The sequence below is a fragment of the Salmo trutta genome, chromosome 8 (assembly GCF_901001165.1).
Source record: "Salmo trutta chromosome 8, fSalTru1.1, whole genome shotgun sequence".
NCBI classification, from domain to species: Eukaryota; Metazoa; Chordata; class Actinopteri; order Salmoniformes; family Salmonidae; genus Salmo; species Salmo trutta.
The window spans coordinates 20,039,931-20,066,716 of record NC_042964.1 but is presented as its reverse complement, the minus strand read 5'-3'; the positions used below and the strand labels follow the sequence as shown (position 1 = coordinate 20,066,716).

General features: G+C 42.5%; 1 protein-coding gene across 1 annotated transcript in view; it reads right to left on the bottom strand.

Annotated features, from left to right (window-relative positions):
- poln (polymerase (DNA directed) nu) overlaps positions 1 to 26,786 on the bottom strand; it is a 76,260-nt gene that overhangs the window by 25,517 nt on the left and 23,957 nt on the right. The window contains exons 15-16 of the mRNA XM_029760333.1: positions 7,182 to 7,239; positions 4,833 to 4,910 (exon numbers count right to left, since the gene is read on the bottom strand). Coding sequence (XP_029616193.1) covers positions 4,833 to 4,910; positions 7,182 to 7,239 — 136 coding nt within the window. The remainder of the gene's footprint in view (positions 1 to 4,832; positions 4,911 to 7,181; positions 7,240 to 26,786) is intronic.

The following is a 26,786-nucleotide window of genomic DNA, read 5'->3' as shown; positions in this document are numbered from 1 at the left end:
ACACACACACCACCATCATTCTCATCCACACTACTGATCATTTTCACTACCATCATCGCTCAACATTTGTATATTAACTGACAATGTAATCAGCTGATAATGAACCAGGTAGTCAGCGGTAATGTCATTTAACAGAAAGGCAAAGAGAGATAAGAGAATAGAGGGAGAGGTTGTAAACAACATGTGTGTTGAGAGAGAGAGAGAAAGAGAGAGAGAGAGGGATGGGAGAGGTGGAGAGAGAGAAAATAATGGGGAGGAGGCAGATACAGAAAGAGAGGGAGAGCAAGAGAGAGAGGATGGGAACAGATGAGTGTTCCTCCCCGCCTGGTCCTGTTGTCAGATGAGAGAGAATGGCTGATGAGGCAGGCAGGCAGGCAGCCAGCCCCTCCTGTGAGACGCCTCGGGGCCTGAGTTACCTTACCCCCATCCCATTAACACCCCGAACCCCCTAACCCCTTATAATCTGTGACACCCCCCCACCTCCCATCTCCAAGACCCCTCCCTCCCAAACACAGCCTATCACATGACGATGACACACTTGCACATGTTCCTCTCCAGATAGACAGACAGACCCCTGTCTCTGTTGTCTGTGTGTGTATGTGTGAACCACACCTTGCTATCCCTTATCATACTGCTGTCAGGCTGGAATGTTCAAGAGAATTACCATTACTGACATACACCTACTGGAGAGAAAGAGATAGAGGGGGAATGCTGACACACACATCACACTGTAATTCAGTGTAATTCAATTAGTGGATTGAACATTGATTTTAGTGCTGGGGTTCCAAACTGGGCTTGATGAGAATGTCGATGGCCGACCCTGTATTCTCTCTCCACAGTAAAACAAAAGTGTACTCAGCTATTAGCCTCTAATGATGTTTTTCCACTGTAGGGCCGTGCCTTGCTGTGAATATCACGGTTCCTACTTCATTCCCACTTGCCCATGGCCCGCTTGATTCCTGGAACCAAGCGGGATATATCCAGCCTCGTTTGATACCTGGTACTGACCTCCAACCAAGTAGGCTTGTGGGTGGGGTTACACATGGCCGTACTCAATGACTGGTCTCACGCAACGATGTCACAGCGTATGTTGTTAATACTCACGCACAAGTCACTGGCTCCGTTTTTTAAAAGAGATAGTAAATCTAACTACGAAACGGTACAGCTGCAGAACACTAACGAATCACTCTGAAGCTAAAAACGCTGGATTCGACATCACCGACAGCGATGTTTGAAGCCATGATAACGCTGAGCAGCAACGATCAGCTCGGTAATACATTGTTTTTAGCCAAATTACTATCTAGCGAGCTACCGATGTCTTTAGATGAGCTTAATGACACAGGCACACCCACAAGGACACACACACACACACACACACAAACGGACACACAAACAACTGACCGAGTCACTCCCATCTTGCAAACGTAGACACACACATACCGACACATTGGCTTCTAGAACACCAGATGTATGTCCTTGAACAAATTATTAAAAAATCGCACACAGAAGAAGTTATAAGGTTAATTGAGTTGCTAATGGCAGCCTGCAGTACCCCGGCCGGCCTTCAACTTGAGACACTCACTGAGAAACGGCAGCACTGATCTAGCCTGCAACGTCTCTTTCTGGAGTAGCTCAAACTGCGCATGCTGTCTCCATGAGATGCCATCTTAACCGACTTCCTTGGTTTCAAATGCACTACTGAGTCTTCACATAGGAATGAATGGTGTCACATGATCGATGGCTTTGTCCATTCATATACAGTCATTGGTCTATCTCAACAGTGTCACTCTCGACAGCGGCATGGACAATTTTCTCCGCCGGAACCCTATCATCCCCTCTCCTCTCATAAAAAATGACAAAACAATCACATTTCCCTCCTGCAGCCGAATGAAATTGGCTATAAAATGATCAAATGTGTCTGCCTGACTGTGCTAGATGAGCTGGGCCTGTCTGGTTTAATATTGGTTGGCTGGTATAAAGATAGCTAGTTTAGTGCAGTGTGCTTTGATAATAGGCTGATAAAGGGTGTGTGTGTGTGTGTGTGTGTGTGCATGAGTGAGTGAGTGAGTGAGTGAGTGTGTGTGTGTGTGTGTGTGTGCGTGTGTGGTTTTCTGATGATGATAGGCAGATAAAGGGGAGTTTCTAAAGATCTCTCCATCAATGTTTTATGCGTCAGATCACATTTCCCTCTGAGACCATTTGTATCCCAGAGAATACTATGTGTGGGATGGGGGGGTTGTGTGTTTGTGTCTGGATGTGCTTGCCCATGTGTGTGTGTAATAGAGTTGTTTCGGCAAGGTCTGCTCCAGCTAGATTTTTTTTGTGATAAAATCACTACCAACTAGCATCTTCCTATTGATCCCAACAGGATTAAAATAAGATGGCCAAAGATAGAGCATCTACAGTCGATAACTCCTAAGGGTAATATCATCTTGGCCTAAACACCCACACACACACACATACATACATACAGTTGAAGTCGGAAGTTTACATACACTTAGGTTGGAGTCATTAAATCTTGTTTTTCAACCACTCCACAAATTTCTTGTTAACAAACTATAGTTTTGGCAAGTCGGTTAAGGACATCTACTTTGTGCATGACACAAGTCATTTTCCCAACAATTGTTTACAGACAGATTATTCCTCTTATAATTCACTGTATCACAAATCCACTGGGTCAGAAGTTTACATACACTAAATTAAACAGATTGGAAAATTCCAGAAAATGATGTCATGGCTTTAGAAGCTTCTGATAGGCTAATTGACATCATTTGAGTCAATTGGAGGTGTACCTCTGGATGTATTTCAAGGACTACCTTCAAACTCAGTGCCTCTTTGCTTGACATCATGGGAAAATCAAAAGAAATCAGCCAAGAACTCAGAAAAAAATGTGGAGATCTCCACAAATCTGGTTCATCCTTGGGAGCGATTTCCAAACGCCTGAAGGTACCACGTTCATCATACCTGTCACGACTTCCGCCGAAGTCGGTCCCTCTCCTTGTTCGGCGGTCGACGTCACCGACCTTCTAGCCATCGATGATCCATTTTTCATTTTCCATTGGTTTTGTCTTGTCTTACATCACACCAGGTTCCAATCTCATCAACTACATGTTGTGTATTTAACCCTCTGTTTCCCCTCATGTCCTTGTCGGTGATTGTTTGTTTGTATGTGATGTGCAAGTTATGTTCTGGTGCGCGACGGGTTTTGTACCCACTTTTATTATTTTGTATATTTTGGTTTTCAGAGTTTTGTGAGCACTTATTAAACGACTCCGTTTATACCAAGTTCGTTCTCCTGCGCCTGACTTCCCTGCCACCATCACGCACCCATTACAATACTGCTCAGGAAGGAGACGCATTCTGTCGCCTACAGATGAACGTACTTTGGTGCTAAAAGTGCAAATCAATCCCAGAACAACAGCAAAGGACCTTGTGAAGATGCTGGACAAAACAGGTACAAAAGTATCTATATCCACAGTAAAACGGGTCCTATATCGACATAACCTGAAAGGCCGCTCAGCAAGGAAGAAGCCATTGCTCCAAAACCGCCATAAAAAAACAGACTACCGTTTGCAATTGCACATGGGGACAAAAATCGTACTTTTTGGAGAAATGTTCTCTGGTCTGATGAAACAAAAATAGAACTATTTGGCCATAATGACCATCGTTATGTTTGGAGGAAAAAGGGGGAGGCTTGCAAGCTGAAGAACACCATCCCAACCGTGAAGCACGGGGGTGGCAGCATCATGTTGTGGGGGTGCTATGCTGCAGGAGGGACTGGTGCACTTCACAAAATAGATGAACTCATGAGGAAGGAAAATGATGTGGATATATTGAAGCAAAATCTCAAGACATCAGTCAGGAAGTTAAAGCTTGGTCGCAAATGGGTCTTCCAAATGGACAATGACCCCAAGCATACTTCCAAAGTTGTGGCAAAATGGCTTAAGGACAACAAAGGCAAGGTATTGGAGTGGCCATCACAAAGCCTTGACCTCAATCCCATAGAAAATTTGTGGGCAGAACTGAAAAAGCGTGTGCGAGCAAGGAGGCCTACAAACCTGACTCATTTACACCAGCTCTGTCAGGAGGAATGGGCCAAAATTCACCAAACTTATTGTGGGAAGCTTGTGGAAGGCTACCCAAAACATTTGACCCAAGTTAAACAATTTAAAGGTATAATGCTATCCAAAAATTCAAATTGATTGTATGTAAACTTCTGACCCACTTGGAATGTGATGAAAGAAATAAAAGCTGAAATTAATAAGTCTCTCTACTATTATTCTGACATTTCACATTCTTAAAATAAAGTGGTGATCCTAACTGACTTAAGACAGGGAATTTTTACTAGGATTAAATGTCAGGAATTGTGAAAAACTGAGTTTAAATGTATTTGGCTAACGTGTATGTAAACGTCCGACTTCAACTGTACAAACATACATACAGTATAATCTAGGCCTACATCTCAGATGGCTCAGTCTACTCTACACAGACCATGAGGAAAAGCTGTACTGGGGGGGAAGAACGATAGATAGACCTTTTCCTTCGATCCCACCCAGGCAAGTTATTAGAGCCCAGCAAAATAAAATGAAGGGAAAACGATACAGTACATTAACCCCTGAAAGTGAAACATTCACTCAATTGATATCTTTTGTGTGTCTTGGTTCTAAAAGGGGGTTTAAAAAACAACAACTAGAAAAGGTACATTTCCTAAAGAAAAGAGTGCTTGCTTCAGCAGTATAAAAAAAGAGAATAATAACAATAAGCATGGGGAATAACTTGCTGACACAAGTACACTAATAATGAATGATATGGCCAGTGTGACCTTCGCCTACCTGCAGCCAGGAAGGTGTAGCCGTCCTGAGGGATGAACATGGCCCGTGGGTGAACCGTCACCACCTCCGCTTCCTTTCCTGAGAGAACCAAACACACAGCCATGAGGGACACCATGAACCTACCTTACCATATTACTGTACCAATCATGTTAATATAGTACAATCCTATTACCCAGGACTCCTTGGAAAACAGTGGCAAGTGTTACTGAATGGACTATCCTGGATAAAGAAAATAAAATGAATTTAAAATAAAATAAAATACTCAGCTATATACCCCAACTTCCACTTTTATAAAGATATAACAGCTACCATCCTACAGTGAGCCTGAATAATGTAATAACACTGTTCAGGTTATAAATGTGTTATAACAGCCTTGACACCTCTCCATTCTATAGTGAGTAGTGCTGGTGAGTTTCCCAGCCAGTCAGCCAGCCAGTCAGTGCTTTAATTAAGTGGCAGCCCTATAAATACAACATGTGTGAGAAGTTAACTAGAGGACATTTCCTGACTTCAATTAAAAAAGGAAAAAATAATTAAGTAAGTGTTTTTTTCTATATAGAAATATGAGAAGGAAAAATAGTAAGAAATAGTGAGGTAGGAAAAATACATAGGAGCAATGGAGAAGACAGCGAGAGAGAGAAAGAGACAGAGAGAAAGAGAAAAGCGATGTAGTAGACAGGTGAGAGAAAAAAAGAGACAGAGGGAGAGATGAATAGTTAGTCCATTATCCACTATATGGTTAGCAGTAAACTAGCTAGGTAAGAAACTGGGTCATGGTTAGCAGTAAACTAGCTAGGTAAGAAACTGGGTCATGGTTAGCAGTAAACTAGCTAGGTAAGAAACTGGGTCATGGTTAGCAGTAAACTAGCTAGGTAAGAAACTGGGTCGTGGTTAGCAGTAAACTAGCTAGGTAAGAAGCTGGGTCGTTGGTTGAGGTAATCAGAATCCCATCAGGACGAATCTAACACCACGTCATTATCCTGGGCAGGTAAGTGCTGACCCCGACTGAGTAAAAGAGAAAAACATCCCCTACTGTTCACCATCACCATCAACGTCACACACACACAGGCACGCACACACGTCGGACGCACGCACACCCGCGCATGCACACACACACACAGGGCAACAAAACACAGTGTAACACCTCTAATAAGGACTGATTAGCGCTTCAATCACCTTCAAAGAGGAGCTGGGTGACTGATGGAGGGAGAAAGTGAGGTCAAAAAAGGAGAGAGGGGGAGAGCAGGAGGAGACACACAGAGAGAGAAAGAGAGAGAGCGAGAGAGAGAGAGAGAGAGAGAGGACTCCTATGGTAGGTACACCTATAGCTCATCTTTTGGCAGTAGTACTGTAGACTACTTTATCACTGACCTCAATCCAGAGTCTCTCAGAGCGTTCAGTCAGCCCACTGACACCCTTATCAGATCACAGCAAAATCAGTCTACTTGAACAGAGCAATACTCAATCATGAGGCATCAAAGCCAAAGGAAGTGAATAATATTAAGAAATGCTGTAAATGGAAGCGAAGTAGTGTGGAAACCTACCAGAAAACAATTAGGCAACAACAAATTCAATCCCTTATAGACAACTTCCTGGACAAAACGTTCCACTGTAATGGTGAATGCGTAAACTTGGCAGTAGAAAATCTAAACATTTGAAATAGCTTTATTCTTTTGGAACTTCTGTATAATGTTTACTGTTAATTGTTATTGTTTATTTCACTTTTGTTCATTGTCTACTTCACTTGCATTGGCAAAGTTAACATATGTTTCCCATGCCAATAAAGTCCTTTAATTGAGAGAGAGAGAAAAAGAGAGAGAGAGAGAGCGAGAGAAAGAGTTGATGAGTAGGTGCTCTGGGGATATGATGGGTGAGTGGCAGGGCAGGGGGTGCTGATGCTAGCACCTACGAATCACCGAAGGCAGGGAGAAAGAAAACCATAGAACTAGTAATGACCAGGGTGAATAAAAGGAGAGAACGTGTACATGTCTGCAAGACTAGTGTGACGAATCTCCTGTAAACAACTGTTGCCGGAGAGGAAGGAAACTGCTCAGGGATTGAGGCCAATGGTGACTTTAAAACATTTACAGAGTTTAATGGCTGTGATAGGAGAAAACTGAGAATGGATCAACAACATTGTCGTTACTCCACAATACTAACCTAAATGACAGAGTGAAAAGTAGGAAGCCTGTACAAAAAAAGTTAAGATCAGTGTGTGTGTGTGTTTGTGTGCGTGCGTGTGTGTGTGGTAGGGGTGATTCATTTTACCTTGAACATATGGAGAGGCTGTGCATAATGCATAATTAGACCGGATTTGAATGTGTGTGTGTGTTGTGTGATTAACTGTACCTTGAACATATTGCTTCTTAGTGATCTGCACCGGTTGCCTTGGGAGGGCCTGGAAGTTCTAAAATCACAAAACATTTATAGTCAAGCAAAACACAACACACCTAGAGAAATATATTTATATGCATGATTAGAGAAAATAAGAGAGCAAGAGACCTTTTCTCAGAGGCTTTTTAGAATGTACAAAATAGTGTTGCCTAGGTAATGAATCCCAACCTTCAGTCAGTGAGTTTTAAAAGGCACAGGAGCGGTTGATATTTAACACCGACTGGCTCTACTACTACGACATCATTAGATCTGAACAGCTACCATTGTTGACAAGAGAGACTGGAGAAAGGGAGGGAGGGAGGTAGACGGTTGGAGGGAGGGGGGAGGGAGAGAGAAAGAGAGATGGAGAGAGGGGGGAGAGAGTGAGAGAGATGGGGAGGAAGGAAGGAAGGAGAGAGATAGAGATGGAGAGGGATGGTTGGAGACTTGGCAAAGGCTGGCACACAGACAAAGCTGGCATGCAGTGCCCCATGCCACACACAGGTATTACTAATGGAGACACAAGTTCTAGTTAGGAAAATGTATTTAAGTGTCACTCCACAATACATTGCATTCGGAAAGAATTCAGACGCCTTGACTTTTTCCACATTTTGTAACGTTACAGCCTTATTCTAAAATCGATTTTTTTTTAAATCCCTCATCAAACTATACACAATACTCCATAATGACAAATCAAAAGCATATTTTCTGAAATTTTAGCAAATATTACATTTACATAAGTATTCAGACCCTTAACTCAATACTTTTTTGAAGCACCTTTAACAGCGATTACAGCCTCGAGCCTTCTTGGGTATGATGCTACAAGCTTCGCACACCTGTATTTGGGGAGTTTCTCCCATTCTTCCAGACGTGACGCTTGGCATTCAGGCCAGAGAATCTTGTTTCTCATGGTCTGAGAGTCTTTAGGTGCCTTTTGACAAACAAGCGGGCTGTCATGTGCCTTTTACCGAGGAGTGGCTTCTGTCTGGCCACTCTACCATAAAGGCCTGATTGGTGGAGTGTTGCAGAGATGGTTGCCCTTCTGGAAGTTTCTCTCTTCTCCATAGAGGAACTCTGGAGCTCTGTCAGTGTGACCATCGGGTTCTTGGTCACCTCCCTGACCAAGGCCCTCCTCCCCCAATTGCTTAGTTTGGCCAGGAGGTCAGCTCTCGTGGTTCCAAACTTCTTCCATTTAAGAATGACGAAGGGGACTGTGTTCTTGGCGACCTTCAATGCTGCAGAAATGTTTTGGTACCCTTCCCCAGATCAATCCTGTCTCGGAGCTCTATGGACAAATCCTTCAACCTCATGGCTTGGTTTTTGCTCCTACATGCACTGTCAACTGTGGGACCTTATATAAACAGCTGTGTGCCTTTCCAAATCATGTCCAGTCAATTGAATTTACCACATGTGGACTCCAATCAAGTTGTAGAAACATCTCAAGGATGATCAATGGAAACAGGATGAACCTGAGCTCAATTTTGAGTCTCATAGCAAAAGGTCTGAATATTATGTAAATAAGGTATTTCTGTTTTAATTTGTTATACATTTGCAAAACTTTCTAAAAACATGTTTCACTGCCATTATGGGGTATTGTGTGTAGATTGCTGATGATTTTTTATATTTAATCCATTTTAGAATGAGGCTGTAACGTAACAAAATGTGAAAAGTCAAGGGGTATGAATACTTTCTGAAGGCACAGCACATAGAATTGTTCATTATAGTGACAGCCCCAGGGTTGAACCTCCTACCGAAGCGTTCAGAGCAACATTTTATTGTCTGGTATGTCCGACCTGATGGGAGGAGATCAAAGCAGTGGTGGAGTGGATGGAGCGTTCATTCAGAAGGGAGAGTTTTTATAGAAGTCTATTGTGTTTGCTGCGTTGACAAATCCATTTCCCCTCGGGGATTCTAAAGTAATATAAAAGTAATACAATTCCTTTGTCTCACAGCCACAGTCTGTGTAGATTCATCCAATTTCTATTTCACATCATAGGTAGAACCACACACACACACACACACACACACACACACACACACACACACACACACACACACACACACACACACACACACACACACACACACACACACACACACACACACACACACACACACACACACACACACAGAGAGATTATACCAAACATCAGGAACACCTTCCTAATATTGAGTTGCACCCCCCCTCCCCCACAAACCGGTGCGTCTCAAAGACTTAAAATTCCTTCTTTAACCTGTCTCCTCCCTTTCATATACACCGATTGAAGTGGATTTAACAAGTGACATCAATAAGGGATCATAGATTTCACCTGGATTCACCTGATCATTCTAAGCCAAGGAAAGAGCAGGTGTTCTTAATGTTTTGTATACTTAGTGTATATGTATTAGAGGGAGAGTATACTGTTGTGGGAGAGATGAAACAATAATATATAGGAGCTTGTCAGATAGTGATATACTGTGTATAAGCAAGTCACTGACCCAGGAGGTGGTGTTGGGTGGTAAATCTGTGTTTCACGTTTGAATGTCACATGCAGAAGTACAGTGAAATGCCTTTCTTGCTAGCTCTAACCCCAACAATGTAGTAATCAATAACAATACAATACTAGAAATAACAAGGTAGAACAAAAAGAAAGAAGATATAAAAATAAGGAATAACAAGAACACAATAAAGTAAGTAAGCATACTATATCCAGGGTCAGTTCCAGTACCATATTTACAATGTGCAGGGATACTTTATTGATAGAGGTAGATATGTATAGTGGTAAAGGTGACTAGCAATCAGGATACAGAATACGATCAACAGAGTAGCAGCAGCGTATATGATGTTTGTATGTGAGTGGGTGTGTGTAGTCAGTATAAATGTATGTGCATACTATGTGTGTGTGAGCAAATGATGGAGTGACTGTTTATGTGTGTTGGAGTATCAGTGTGCGTAAGTGTGTAGGGCCCTGTGAGTGTGCATAGAGACAGAGTAAAAATAAGAATAAAATACAAGGGTCAACTCAGATAGTCCGTGTAGCCATTTTGTTAGCTATTTAGTTAGCTATTTAGCAGTCGTATGGCATGGGGATAGGAGCTGTTCTGGAGTCTGTTGGTGTCAGACTTGATGCACCGGTACCGTTTGCCATGCGGAAGCAGAGAGAACAGTCTATGGCTTGGGTGGTGGGAGTCTGTAACAATGCCTACACTCACCACCTGGGGTCGGCCAGTCAGGAAGTCCAGGATCCAGTTGCAGAGGGAGGCGTTCAGTCCCAGGGTCGTAAGCTTGGTGACGAGCTTGGAGGGGACACGCTGAGCTGTAGTCAATGAACATCATTCTCACATATTTTTCCTCTTCTATAGGTGGGTAAGGGCAATAGCCTGACAACTCAAACTGAATTCTTCCACTGCTCTATCGTTCGCTACATACTTCAGTCTGAGACTGCCATCATTGAAGTCGTTTGTGGTGACATCAAAATGAGGTGTAGTGTACAAAAAAGTAATCAGCAATTGGATCATCTCCAATCAATCAGAGTATCAAAGCCAATGAGTCATTTTCAAGCTGCCACTTCACCCACGTGTTTTCTGGCTCTGACCCAACTCATCGGTCTCCGGGACCGGTCAGAACAGCTAGACTATTTTTCCGTTCTAGAAATCATCGGGGAGGTACTCAGATCCAGATTCGTTGCGGAGACGAAACTAACGTCTGTGGGCGTGGTGTAGCGTTTGGCCGGAGCAAGGAGTCTGGGTAGCCAGGCAAACTTAATCAAGGTTTGTAAAAAAAAATATTGAAAAGAAATCAAATACTATATCTGTTTGGGATTCTTGAAGTCAATTTTCAGTGTGCAAATTATTTATAACTATGTACCGGTCCCCCGATCATCCGCTCAAGGAAAAATTGGCCCACGACTGAAATTAATTGGGGACCCCTAGTTTATTACTAGTCAGTATGGGATGGGGTTATAGCAATGGGATGCTGTTCACACACTAATAAGGTCAGAGATACGGGCTGGGCCTCTGTACTGTACAGTATATACGGTGCCTTCAGAAAGTATTCATACCCCTTTGTCTTACTCCACATTTGTTGTGTTACAGCCTGAATGAAAAAATTCTTAAATATAAATGTTTACTAACACTTATCTTCACACAAACCCCATAATCACAAAGTGAAAACTTGCTTTTAGAAATGTTTGCTAATTTATTGAAAATTAAATACAGAAATATTCCATTTACATAAGTATTCACACCCGAGTCAATACTTTGTAGAAGCACATCTGGCAGCGATTACAGCTGAGAGTCTTTCTGGGTAAGTTTCTAAGAGCTTTCCACACCTGGATTGTGCAACATTGGCCGATTATTCTTTTTTATTTTTATTCAAGCTCTGTCAAATTAGCTGTTGATCATTGCTAGACAACAATTTTCAGGTCTTGCCATAGATTTTGAAGAATATGTAAGTCTTTAACTGTAACTCGGCCACTGAGGAACATTCATTGTCTTCTTGGTAAGCAACTCCAGTGTAGATTTGAGCTTGTGTTTTAGGTTATTGTCCTGCTGAAAGGTGAATTCATCTCCCAGTGTCTAGCGGAAAGCAGACTGAACCAAGTTTTCATCTAGGATTTTGCCTGTGCTTAGCCCCATTCTGTTTATTTTGTATCCTGAAAAACTGACCAGTCTTTAACGATTACAAGCATACTGATATAATTATGCAGCCACCACTATGCTTGGAAATATGGAGAGCGGTACTCAGTAATGTGTTGTATTTTTTGCAGTATTACTTCAGTGTCTTGTTGCAAGCAGGATGGATGTTTTGGAATATTTGTATTATTATTAAAAATCATAAATACTGTTTCCTGATCAGTTTGGCGCAACCTCTTAAGGATCTGACCCTTTTTTTATTTTTAACTGCCTGTAGCAAGGATATGCATATTCTTGATACCATTTGAAAGGAAGCACTCTGAAGTTTGTGGAAATGTGAAAATAATGTAGGAGAATATAACACATTAGATCTTGTAAAAGACAATACAAATAAAAAAACGTGTTTTCAAATTTTTTTGATATGCAAGAGAAAGGCCATAATATAATATTGCAGTTCAGGCGCAATTCATATTTTGGCCACTAGATGGAAGGAGTGTGTGTGCAAAGTTTCAGGCTGATCCAGTGAAGCACTGCAATACTGGACAATATTTTATATCAAGTCTACCCAAATGTGTCGAATTGGTCAATTGATACATTTTCAAACACATAACTATAGAGAACATACAAAAATAATATGGTAATACAACATTTAAGTTTACACACTCCCAGGAATGTCATACATGATGGATCATTATCTTATATACTAACTTTCACACATCTATATGGCCGAGCGGGGTGGGTGTGAAGCCAGAGACAGCAGTGGTTCAAACTGTAGAACCCAGTTACTACATTTGAATATAAAAATGTATTTTATAAAACAAAACTATGCTACATTTTATCTCTGGGGCCCTCAGAATTACAAATCAGAGCAAGATTACTAAATGTAAGTACATTATTTACCTTCAGAGGTGAAGTATCAAACCAGTTGCGGTGATAACAGTTTTTTGTTGTTGTGCACTCTCAAACAATAGCATGGTATTTTTTCACTGTAATAGCTACTGTAAATTGGACAGTGCAGTTAGATTAACAAGAATTGACGCTTTCTGCCCACATAAGACATGTCTATGTCCTGGGAAATGTTCTTGTTATTTCCAACGTCATGCTAATCACATCAGCGGACGTTAACTCAACCGTCCCGGAATAGAGACACCGATCCCGTAGAGATTTTAAAGCTACAATATGTAACTTTTTGCGCAACCTGACCAAATTCACATAGAAATGTGAGTTATAGATATGTCATTTTCATTGAAAGTAAGTCTAAGAAGCGGTAGAAGCGTTCTAGCCCTTCTGCTCTTAAGTTTTGTTTTTGCAGCTTTTACTTTCGGTTGTGTACACCAGCTTCAAACAGCTATAAATACTATATTTTTGGTTATGGAAAAGACATTTCACAGCAGTTTAGATGGTACAATGATTCTCTACACTATACTTGTTTCTGTGACCACATATAAACCCTGGCCTCAGATCAGGGTGGAGAAAGAACAACGAAAATGTCTTCCAGATCTGGGTTCAATTAGTATTTGAAAAGCCTTCAAATACTTTTGAGTATTTTCTCTAGCCTGCTTGGAGTGCCAGATGGGCAGGGTTTGCAGCTTTGGGACTATTCTATTGTTTCTATTTCACCAGTCAGCCTCAATCAAGCCCAGATAAAGTAGCTGATATGATTTCGAATAGTATTTAAACCAAAGTGTGATGTCAGATGAGGTTGGGTAGCTAAGATGTCTTCAGGTCTACTGAGTTCTCTGAGCCGAGGCAGAACTTTAAATAACCTCAGATCAACACTGTATCGATCCACAAAGGAATTTGAGCCTTCGCACACACTCACACTCACACTCGCACGCACACATACACACACACATAGGATTGATGAGACACAGGGAGAGATTGGGCCGGGCTCAACTGTTTTCCCTGTAATCCCTGTTTATCCAGACCAGTCCACACTGCTCCCACTACATTCACACACACACACGCCACACGCTGCAGGATCTATAACACTGGAACTGACACTGCTGCAGAGGGTGTGTGTGTGTGTGAGTGAGTGATGGTGATGGTTAAATAGGGGAGAACCAGGAAAGAAGATCTGCAGTATTGAAATGTAATGTAGACACACACTTGCAGTAGAAACACACATCATCTCAGTAGAAACACATACTTGCAGTAGAAACAGACATGAACAAGAGCCACCTCCTCCCAGTCTGTGTCATCTGACAGAGAAAGCAGCACTCTGTACCTACAGCACATCATCTATTATTCACTAGACAGAGAGAGAGGGGGGGACAGAGAGAGACACAGAGAGAGGGTGGGTGACATGGGGAGGGAGAGATGCAGGGAGAGGGAAAGAGAAAAGGGGGAGCGGGAGAGTGAGGTGGGGGAGGAGAGAGAGAGATGGGAAGAGAGGGGGAGGAGAGAGAGATGGAAGTGAGGGAAGGGAGAGAGGGGGGAGAGATAAAGAGGATGGTGTGAGAGAGAGAGAGAGAGAGAGAGAGAGAGAGAGAGGGAAAGGGAGGAAAGAGAGAGATACTGCAGCAGTAGGGTGGGGACTGAGCTGAAGCACATTCCCACGGTGGACATAGAAAACAGTAAATGTCAGCAAAATAATGCTGAGTGTGTGTTGTTGAATGTGTGTAATGACACGTTTTCTAGGTTTAACCATGTTGTGTCAAGTGTGTGTGTGTGTGTGTGTGTCTGTGAGACAGAGAGGTTTCTGGCCGTGGCATGGCAGGTGATTCACAGTGTCAGATGTGTCTGCTCAGATTTCCCATCATGCACTGTATTCCTTCGAGGGCAGTAGATATCAGGATCAGGCTAAAAAAAAAACTCACACACACACACACACACACTGACACACAGAGCGAGAGCTGCCAGGTTGACAGAAGGCTTGACCCCGCCCTTGCAGGTCTCTCTCCCGGCCCCTGCTCCTACACAGCATATGTTGAAGCACAGTACTGTGACCACACACAGACACAGTCACACACACACAAACATACACACACACACATAGAGAGAGACAGAACGACAGACAGACAGACACACACACACACACACACACACACACACACACACACACACACACACACACACACACACACACACACACACACACACACATAGAGAAAGACAGAACGACAGACAGACACACACACACAAAGAGAATGACAGACACAACGGCAGACGACAGACATGCACACAGACACAAAAACCCAAACCTGCAGCACAGCGAACAAACCACCACAAGACAGATGAGAGAGAGTGACAGTGAGAGAGAGAGAGAGACAGGCAGACAAACAAACAGTGACAGTGACAGACAGAGCGAGAGTTACAGAAGACAACATTTGAGAGGGAGGAATCAGAGGAGACAAAACAAGGAAGAGCGGTGAAAAGAGAGGAGGAAGGGAGGGAAGGTAGCCTAAATAAGGGAAAGAAGAAGAGAGGAGAGAAAAAAGGGAGAAGAAAGAGAAGGAGTGTGTCTGTCAGTCCCAGCAGATCTGTCTCTCATTAACCCTTTACAACCGTGTAGGGGTTGAGAACACGGCCCCAGTGTTTCCGGTCTGGAAGCATGCTTTTCACTGCAGGCCCGCTCTGGTATTGCAGTTTAGTTGAAGAAATAGCCCAAAAAGACAATTCCCACAGAGACAAGTCAAATTACTATTATTTTTTAAACAAGACAGACACTTTAGTCATTACCTTTGTACACAGAACATCCATAACATTCCTCAAGTAACTTTCTTAAAGGCAGATTTTATATTTTAATCACTCGCAGCCAAACATTTCATATTCATCCACTGTCTGGTTCAGTGCGCACTGAGTGCTAGTAACCGGCTCTCTAAATCCAGATCTAGAAAGATGGGAACCACCACGAAATGGCATATGCGAACGTGAGTAGATTACATTGAAACCAACAGTTGTCCATCTTAGACTCTGTTTTCGGTTAATACAGTGTTTTCAGAAAGTATTCAGACCCCGTTGACTTTGTTACCTTACAGCCTTATTCTAAAATGGATTACAAAAAAACATTTTCCTCATCAATCTAACATAATGACAAAGAAAAAATATCACATTTACATAAGTGTTCAGACCCTTTACTAGATTGTTGAAGCACCTTTGGCAGCGATTACAGCATCAAGTCTTTTTGGGTATGACATTACAAGCTTGGCACACCTGTATTTGGGGAGTTTCTTCCATTCTTCTATGCAGATCCACCAGGTTGGATGGGGAGCATCGCTGCACAGCTATTTTCAGGTCTCTCCAGAGCTGTTCGATCGGGTTCAAGTCCGGGCTCTGGCTGAGCCACTCAAGGACATTCATAGACTTGTCCTGAAGCCACTCCTGCATTGTTTATTATTATTATTTTTTACCTTTATTTAACTAGGCAAGTCAGTTAAGAACAAATTCTTATTTTCAATGACGGCCTAGGAACAGTGGGTTAACTGCCTTGTTCAGGGGCAGAACGACAGATTTGTACCTTGTCAGCTCGGGGATTCGATCTTGCAACATTTCAGTTACTAGTCCTACGCTCTAACCGCTAGGCTACGCTGCCACCCCTGTGTGCATAGGGTCGTTGTCCTGTTGGAAGGTGAACCTTCGCCCCCAGTCTGAGGTCCTGATGGCTCTGGAGCAGGTTTTCATCAAGGATCTCTCTGTACTTTGCTCCGTTCATCTTTGCCTCAATCCTGACTAGTCTCCCAGTCCCTACCTCTGAAAAACATCCCCACAGAATGCTGCTGCCACCACCATGCTTCCCCGTAGGGATGGTGCCAGGTTTCCTCCAGATGTGACACTTGCCATTCAGGCCAAAGAGTTCAAACTTGGTTTCATCAGACCAGAGAATCTTGTTTCTCATGGTCTGAGAGTCTTTAGGTGCCTTTTGGCAAACTCCAAGCGGGCTGTCATGTGCCTTTAACTGAGGAGTGGCTTCCATCTGGCCACTCTACGATAAAGGCCTGATTGGTGGAGTGCTGCAGAGGTGGTTGTCCTTCCGGAAGGTTCCTCCATCTTCACAGAGGAACTCTGACAATGTGACCATCGGGTTCTTGGTCACCTCCCTGACCAAGGCCCTTCTCCCCTGATTGCTCAGTTTGGCTGGGCAGCCAGCTCTAGGAAGGGTCTTGGTGGTTGCAAACTTCTTCCATTTAAGAATGATGGGGGCCACTGTGTTATTGGGGACCTTCAATGGTGCAGAAATGTTTTGGTACCCTTCCCCAGACCTGTGCCTTGACACAATCCTGTCTCGGAGCTACACGGACAATTCCTTCAACCTCATGGCTTGGTTTTTGCTCTGACATGCACTGTCAACTGTGGGACCAATCAAGTTGTAGAAATATCTCAAGGATGGTCAATGGAAACAGGATGCACCTGAGCTCAATTTCGAGTCTCATAGCAAAGGGTCTGAATACTTATGTAAATAAGGTATTCCATTTTTTTTTTATACATTTGCATAACAATTCAAAAACCTGTTTTCGCTTTATCATTATGGGGTATTGTGTGTAGATTGCTGAGGATTTTTTGTTTAAATGTAATCCATTTTAGAATAAGGCTGTAACTAAACAAAATGTGGAAAAAGTTGTAGTTGAGGTAATACAGTATGAACATGTGGGTAGGAGGAAATAGTAACACAGAAAATATGAACACAATAATAATAATAACGAGGCTATATACAAGAAATACCAGGACCGAGTCTATGTGCAGCGGTACGAGCTTAGGAGATCTTAGACGTTTTGTTCTGAGATAATCTTCATCAGCTAACGTCACTTTTTGTGAATTTTGAAGCATTTATATCATCAAAATAAGCACATAAAGCCTTTATAATTGATAAAAGTTAACTGCCTGATATTATATCATAGAACAAAATGTATAAGGCTTTTAGGACTACAAACTGGCGAGCTCTATTGTGAAGAAAATTTGTTTTGCGGAAACATGCACCTGAATGACTCCATTCTATGTGCAACAAAACCATAAGATCGTATTTTATAATTTAGCTAGTCATGTTGGCAATAGAACAAGGTTTCAAAGGATGCCCACCTGACCCAGATTGAGATTTATAATGGCCTGTTTTTGGATTGCGTAAACAACAGCAGTAATTGTGTGATGGTGGGGATGCAGGACTGTGTTCCAAACAAAAAAACTACAAGCGTGCTTGCCTCAGTTCCTCAACGGCACAGCTAGGAGAGCCCAAAAAAAGCACTTAAAAGTTGAAAGCTCTCTGCCTGACGACTCACCCTGAATTTCATTCCGCTGCTCTATCGATCGCTATATACATTCAATCTGTAACTGCCATCCTAGAAGTCGTTTGTGTGACTTCAAAATGACGGGCGTTGTACAAAAACAAATTCATCAGCGATCGCATATAAAATCAAAAGTGTGATGTTTGGATTCAGGCTTGTGCCAGGTGAACTGTTGTGTCCTCACCTTTAGTCTGAAAATGTCCCCATAATCTCCAAAGAGATTTAACTGCTACCAGATTTTTAAATTGCTACCACGCTTATCATATTTATTCTGTAAGAAATATTTCAATTTAGCACTATACATATAGGCTAATTCCCACAAATGTAAAGGGTTAAGGGTGATGGATGGCGTGTGTGCGGTGTGCGAAAGTGTGTGTGTGTTTGTGAGATTCAGCCTCCGTGTCAACTACGTCACGGCGGACACCGAAGATGGATGAATGAGGGAAGGCTAAAATAAAGACGCTTGGATCAGCTACCTCTGCTACTGCTGACAGTACGAGACACAAACACACACACGGCTGATTAATACCGCTCTGTCAAACACACAGCTCTACACTGTCGCTGCTGAACCTGCATTCTGCTCAGTGCTCTAAGAAAAACGGACCCTGAATCAGTTACTCCTCTTACACAGAAAACAGAGAGGTCTTAAAACCCAGGTCCTTATCTTATCTACACCACTCTCTTAGTTTTTACGGTGTAGGGTGAAGTTGCCCCTAGATTCTGATCTCGGGTCAGTTTAGCATTTTTCCCACTAATGGTTTAGGTTAAGATTGTGTGTGTGTGGAGTAAATCATGGAAAACAAACAACAGACAAAACCACCATAGTGTCTGGCTGCCCCCCAGGACTTGACCCTCATTTTATTTTCATCGCTGTATTTGTCAGTCCTCTTCCTGTTCCAGAAACACGTTTTCCCATTTCAAGAGGTTAAATAAAAAATATATACTACCAAATTAACCCCTTACTCTGGCCTATATGGATAGGGCCAAATTGAAATGTTTCTAACAGAAGAACTATAAAAGCATACAGATGTAGGATCTTAATTTGAGCCAGTTTGCTGCAGCAGGAAAATAACCCTGCAGCAAAAGAAAATGTGAATTATTATGTGGATTATAGTTAATGGACATTTTTGTAGGGGTTGTGTCACGCTGAAGTCAGGTCCTCTCCTTGTTCGGGCGGCGCTCGGCGTCGCCGGTCTTTTAGCCATCGTCGATTCACTTTTCATTTTCCATTTGTTTTGTCTTGTATTTCCACACACCTGGTTTCAATTCCCTCATTTACTTATTGTGTATTTAACACAAAAGAACAATATATACAGGGGGGTGCCGGTACAGAGTCAATGTGCGGTGGCACTGGTTAGTTGAGGTCGTATGTACATGTAGGTAGAGTTAATTAAAGTGACTATGCATTGCTTCTGATGCTAAGCAGGGTTGGTCCTGGTCAGTCCCTGGATGGGAGACCAGATGCTGCTGGAAGTGGTATTGGAGGGCCAGTAGGAGGCACTCCTTCCTCTGGTCTAAAAAATATCCCAATGCCCCAGGGCAGTGATTGGGGACACTGCCCTGTGTAGGGTGCTGTCTTTCGGATGGGACGTTAAACGGGTGTCCTGACTCTCTGAGGTCATTAAAGATCCCATTGCACTTATCGTAAGAGTAGGGGTGTTAACCCTGGTGTCCTGGCTAAATTCCCAATCTGGCACTCATACCATCACAGCTGTCTAATCATCCCCAGCTTACAATTGGCTCATTCATCCCCCTCCTCTCCCCTGAAACTATTCCCCAGGTCGTTGCTGTAAATGAGAATGTGTTCTCAGTCAACTTACCTGGTTAAATAACGGTAAAATAAAAAATAGATGACAACAGAGAGGTGTGTGTGTGTGTGTGTGTGTGTGTGTGTGTGTGTGTGTGTGAATGCAAATAGTCTGGGTAGCCAGTTGACTAGATGTTCAGGAGTCTCATGGCTTGGGGGTAGAAGCCTCTTGGACCTAGACTTGGCGCTCTGGTACCGCTTGCCGTGTGGTAGCAGAGAGAACAGTCTATGACTAGGGTGGCTGGAGTCTTGACTATTTTTAGGGCCTTCCTCTGACACCGCCTGGTATAGAGGTCCTGGATGGCAGTAAGCTTGGCCCCAGGGATGTACTGGGCCGTTCACACTACCCTCTGTAGTGTCTTGCGCTCGGAAAACAAGCAATACCAGGCAGTGATGCAACCAGTCAGGGTGCTCTCAGATGGTGCAGTTGTAGAACCTTTTGAGGATCTGAGGACCCATGCCAAATCTTTTCAGTCTCCTGAGGGGAAAATTTGTCATGCCCGCTCACGACTGTCATTGTGTGCTTGGACCATGTTAGTTTGTTGGTGATGTGGACACCAAGGAACTTGAAGCTCTCAACCTGCTCTACTGCAGCCCCGTCAATGAGAATGGGGGCGTGCTCGGTCCTCTTTTTCCTGTAGTGCAAAATCATCTCATTTGTCTTGATCACGTTGAGGGAGAGGTTGTTGTCCTTGCACCACAAGGCCAGGTCTATGACCTCCTCCCTATAGGCTGTCTTGTTGTTGTCGGTGATCAGGCCTACCACTGTTGTGTCATCGGCATGTGTTGGAGTCGTGCCTGCCCGTGCAGTCATGAGTGAACAGGGAGTACAGGAGGGGGCTGAGCACGCACCCCTAAGGGGCCACCGTGTTGAGGATCAGCGTGGCGGATGTCTTGTTACCTACCCATACCACCTGGGGGCGGCCCGTCAGGAAGTCCAGGATCCAGTTGCAGAGGGAGGTGTTAAGTCCCAGGGTCCTTAGCTTATTGATGAGCTTCAAAGGGCACTATGGTGTTGAACGCTGAGCTGTAGTCAATGAATAGCATTCTCACATAGGTGTTCCTTTTGTCCAGGTGGGAAAGGGCAGTGCGGAGTGCACTAGAGACGGCGTCATCTGTGGATCTGTTGGGGCGGTATGTAAATTGGAGTGGGTCTTGGGTTTCTGGGATGATGGTGTTGGTGTGAGCCATGACCAGCCTTTCAAAGCACTTCATGGCTACAGACGTGAGTGCTACGGGATGGCAGTCAAGTAGGCAGGTTACCTTAGTGTTCTTGGGCACAGGCACTATGGTGGTCTGCTTGAAACATGTTAGTATTACAGACTCGGACAGGGAGAGGTTGAAAATGTCAGTGAAGACACTTGCTAGTTGGTCAGCGCATGCTCGCAGTACACGTCCTGGTGATCCGTCTGGCCCCGCAGCCTTGTGAATGTTGACCTGTCTAAAGGTCTTACTCACATCGGCTGCGGAGAGCGTGATCACACAGTCTTCCGGTACAGCTGGTGCGCTCATGCATGTTTCAGTGTTATTTGCTTTGAAGCGAGCATAGAAGTAGTTTAGCTCGTCTGGTAGACTCGTGTCACTGGGCAGCTCTCGGCTGTGCTTCCCTTTGTAGTCTGTAATGGTTTGCAGGCCCTGCCACATCCGACGAGCATCAGAGCCGGTGTAGTACGACTCGATCTTAGTCCCGCATCGACGCTTTGTCTGTTTGATGGTTCGTCGGAGGGCATAGCGGGATTTCTTATAAGCTTCCGGGTTAGAGTCCCGCTCCTTGAAAGCAGCAACTCTACCTTTTAGCTCAGTGTGGATGTTTCCTGTAATCCATGGCTTCTGGTTGGGGTAAGTACAGTCACTGTGGGGACGACGTCATCTTATTGATGAAGCCAGTGACTTATGTGGTGTACTCCTCAATGCCATCGGAAGAATCCCGGAACATATTCCAGTCTGTGCTGTTATGTTATGCTTGACCAGCTCAGATTTCCAACACAAAACAACAGAAAACGGACAAAAAGAGTCGAACCAGCTCACCTGCTTTTACACTATGATTTGACTATCAGATGTTTAATGTTATTTTTGAAAAACATATTTTAAAAGGAAGAGTTTCACCATATTAAAATGAGACTGCAGTTCCCGTAACAGGTTTGACCTTAAAATGAGGGACAGACATAAATTAATCATTAATCACATTAAATAAATAATAATCTCCTTAATGACTTTGTCAAGCAACTAAATAACTAGGGCTTTACAACGATGGTGAAAATGTGGAGAAAGTCAAAGAGGGTGCACAGAGGACATGTCAACTTTCAGAATTTTGGCACTTCACCAAGTCTTTATTAAAGATTAGCCCCTTTTTTTCAATTTTCGCCTAAAATGACATACCCAAATCTGTCTGTAGCTCAGGCCCTGAAGCAAGGATATGCATATTCTTGGTACCATTTGAAAGGAAACACTTTGAAGTGTATGGAAATGTGAAAGGAACGTAGTAGAATATAACACAATAGGTCTGGTAAAAGATAATACAAAGAAAAAAACAACCGTTATTTTGTATTTGTTTGTGCCATCATCTTTGAAATGTAAGAGAAAGGCCATAATGTATTATTCCAGCCCAGGTGCAATTTACATGTTGGCCGCTAGATGGCATCAGTGTATGTGCAATGTTTTAGACTCATCCAATTAAACATTGCTTTTGTGTTCAAAATTTTGTATCAAGACTGCCCAAATGTGCCAAATTTGTATATTAAAGTTCTTCGGGATCGGTGTCCCTTCCACGGGACGGTTGAGCTTACGTAGGCTAATGCGATTGGCATGAGGTTGTCAGTAACAAGAACATTTCCCAGTACATAGACATATCTGATATTGGCAGAAAGGTTAAATTCTTGTTAATCTAATTTACAGTAGCTATTACAGTGAAAGAACACCATGCTATTGTTTGAGGAGAGTGCACAATTTTGAACATGAAAAGTTATTAAAGGGCACTTCATTTAAAGGGGCAAGTAGCACATAAATAAATTGGTACATACATTTTTGAACTTATAAATTAATGATATGTACTCATTGATTCTTGAAGAATATAACTTATTGTATGCCTCATGAGCTTAGTTTAACTGTTATACTATACACCAATGTTTTTAAACAAGGTAAATGTAGAAGAACACTGTATTGCCTCTTTACTGGAATAGTGTCTTTGTTATTTTTTCAACTGCTGATAGGCCCTTTAATATAACAGCCTTGTAAAAATGCAATTTTGGTGCACAATTTCTCCTTAAAATATCAAAGGGACGCAAAAGGTACTCTTTTTGTGGAATGACCCAGACATCCTTGAACTGCCTCAAACTTCAAGTGTAATACATCTGAAGACACACACACGCTCGAACACACAACTGTCTCTATCTTTTTAAAGTCTCCTCAAACTGTAATTCTGAAGTGTTGTTATGACAACACATCCTTCAAATCCTCCCCCGTCAGCAACAAGAGCAACAATGAGATAACGCAGCAAAGCTCAATCATCACACAGGGGCAGCATGTTGAAGTGACAACCACTAACACTGTACTGTTCTTACCGAGACACCCTGCAGCTCAATGTAAGAGGCTCTCTGACAGGCAGACCGACAGACCGAAAGAGAAACAGAAAGGCAGACAGAGTGACAGATATCACTACTCTCTGTAGCCCATCAGTCAACACTACTTTCTCTAAGGCCACATCACATCTCAGCTTCTACTGTCTGAAGTCAGGTCACATGGTCAGTAAAGAACCTTGTTACAATTCAAAACTTGTTCATGACAAAACTAGTTCTAGCTATAACTTGGATCCAGAAAAAAATAACCCTTGGCCCTAATTTCTATAAATAAGACGATGCATGTATAAACATACGGCGTATGTGATACTGCAAAACGTTTAGACCAGATCCCATTAGAACGTTGTATAGACTACCAACTCTGTTTATTCTCCGCAGGCCATATGGAGGAAAGCAACACGGGTCGCAAGCAACCAAAACAACACAAATATTTAAATGTTAAACAATCCCCTGGTTAACACTACTAGCCAGTGTTTTGGCATTGTGAGCTCATATGAGGCTGACAAGGCAATAAGGAAACAAAAACATGGACTCATTTACAAGGGTGTCCATTCATAGTCAGAAGGGGGAGACAATATGAAAACTATGAGTGGGCTGTATGAGTGGCCCATTCAGAATCAATGAGCCTGGGAAAGGGAGTGTGTGTGTGTTTGTGAGCAGGTGTTTATAAGCAGGTGTGTATGCTTATTTAAACAGGTGTGTGTTTAAATGAACAAAAGTGTGTGTGATGTTTTGTGTGTGTGACAAGAGCGTGTGTCAGCTATGTTTTATACATGTTTTATTATTGATTTAATTACCTTGGGAACAAGTCGTCCTTAATGGGTGTGGTTTAGGCCTGCCTGCCTGCGTCTATGGATGGATGGATGGATGGCACACTGACCGCTAAGCGCTATGCTAACACAGTGCTTGTGAATTAGAATGGTAATAATATGGGAACCGGCTCATACACAGTTGTGCTAATGAGATACAGGCTAATGTTAGGTGGGTAAACTAGCAGAAGTGGTGGAGGAATACAGGACTCTGAGATATAGATGCTAGGTAAAGCCCCGCCTTATCTCAGCTCACTGGTCACCATAGCAGCACCCACCTGTAGCACGCGCTCCAGCAGGTATATTTCACTGGTCACCGGCAAAGCCAATTCCTCTTTGGCTGCCTTTCCTTCCAGTTCTCTGCTGCCAATGACTGGAACGAATTGCAAAAATCACTGAAGCTGGAGACTCATATCTCCCTTACTAACTTTAAGCACCAGCTGTCAGAGCAGCTCACAGATCACTGCACCTGTACATAGCCCATCCAACTCCCTCATCCCCATACTGTTATTTATATTTTTTGATCCTTTGCACCCCAGTATCTCTACTTGCACATTCATCTTCTGCACATCTATCACTCCAGTGCTTAATTGCTAAATTGTAATTATTTCGCCACTATGGCCTATTTTTATTGCCTTACCTCCCTCTTGGCCAGGTCACAGTTGTAAATGAGAACTTGTTCTCAACTGGCCTACCTGGTTAAATAAAGGTAAAATAAAAAATAAATAAAAAATATACACCACATGGGTCTAGCAGCTACCGCTGTGTTCAGTTTGTGTGTAGTGTGTGTGTGTGCAGCAGAGGTCGGACGATTAATTAGGGCCGATTTCAAGTTTTCATAACAATCGGTAATCGGCCTTTTTTGACGCTGATTATGTCCGATTACATTGCAATCCACGTGGAGACTGCGTGGCAGGCTGACCACCTGTTACGCGAGTGCAGGAGCTAAGGTAAGTTGCTAGCTAGCATTAAACTTATAAAAAACAATCAATCTTAACATAATCACTAATTAACTACACATGGTTGATGATATTACTAGTTTAACTAGCTTGTCCTGCGTTGCATATAATCAATGCGGTGCCTGTTAATTTATCATCGAATTACAGCCTACTTCAACTTCGCCAAACGGGTGATGATTTAACAAAAGCACATTAGCAAAAAAAAACACAATCTTTGCACAAATGTACCTAACCATAAACATCAATGCCTTTCTTAAAATCAATACACAGAAGTACATTTTTTTGAAACCTGCATATTTAGTTAAAAGAAATGCATGTTAGCAGGCAATATTAACTACAGAAATTGTCACTTCTCTTGCGTCCAGTACAAGTAGAGTCAGGGTATAAGCAGCAGTTTGGGCCGCCTGGCTCGTTGCGAACTTTGTGAAGACAATTTCTTCCTAACAAAGACCATAATTAATTTGCCAGAATTTTACATAATTATGACATAACATTGAAGGTTGTGCAATGTAACCGCAATATTTAGACTTAGGGTTGCCACCCGTTCGATAAAATACGGAACGTTTATTCACTGAAAGAATAAACGTTTTTTTTCGAAATTATAGTTTCCGGATTTGACCATATTAATGACCAAAGGCTCGTATTTCTGTGTGTTAATTATATTATAATTAAGTCTATGATTTGATATTTGATAGAGCAGTCTGACTGAGCGGCGGTAGGCAGCAGCAGGCTCGTACGCATTCATTTAAACAGCACTTTACTGCGTTTGCCAGCAGCTCTTAGCAATGCTTGAAGCACAGTGTTGTCTATGACTTCAAGCCTATCAACTCCTGAGATTAGGCTGGCAATATTAAAGTGCCTATAAGAACATCCAATAGTCAAAAGGATATATGAAATACAAATGGTATAGAGAGAAATAGTAGACGCGTCATATTTCCTATAATAATGACAACCTAAGAAACTTCTTAACTGGGAATATTGACGACTCATGTTAAAAGGAACCACCAACTTCCATTTGTTCTCATGTCCTAAAATGTTTCTAAATGTTAGCTTTTTTACATGGCACATGTTGCACTTTTACTTTCTTCTCCAACACTGTGTTTTTGCATTATTTAAACCAAATTGAACATGTTTCATTATTTATTTGAGACTAAATTGATTTTATTTATGTGTTAAAATAAAAGTATTCATTGTTAATTCAATATTGATGTAATTGTCACTATTACATATGTACATAAAAATCGGCCGTTTAATCGGTATCGGCTATTTTTGGTCCTCCAATAATCGGCATCAGCGTTGAAAAATCATAATCGGCCGACCTCTAGTGTGCAGTGTGTGCACTGCGCACAATTAATGTGTGTTAAAAAGAGAGTGAGTGTGTGTGTGTGTGTGTGTGTGTGTGTGTGTGAGTGCAGTGTGTGTGTGAAAGAGAAAGACAGATTGAGATAGTGTGCAGGTGGGTGGATGACACTGCTGTACAGTGCCTTGAAAAAGCATTCACCCCATTGGTGTTTTTGTTATTTCGTTGCATTACAACCTGTAATTTAAATAGATTTCTATTTGGATGTCATGTAATGGGCATACACAAAATAGTCCAAA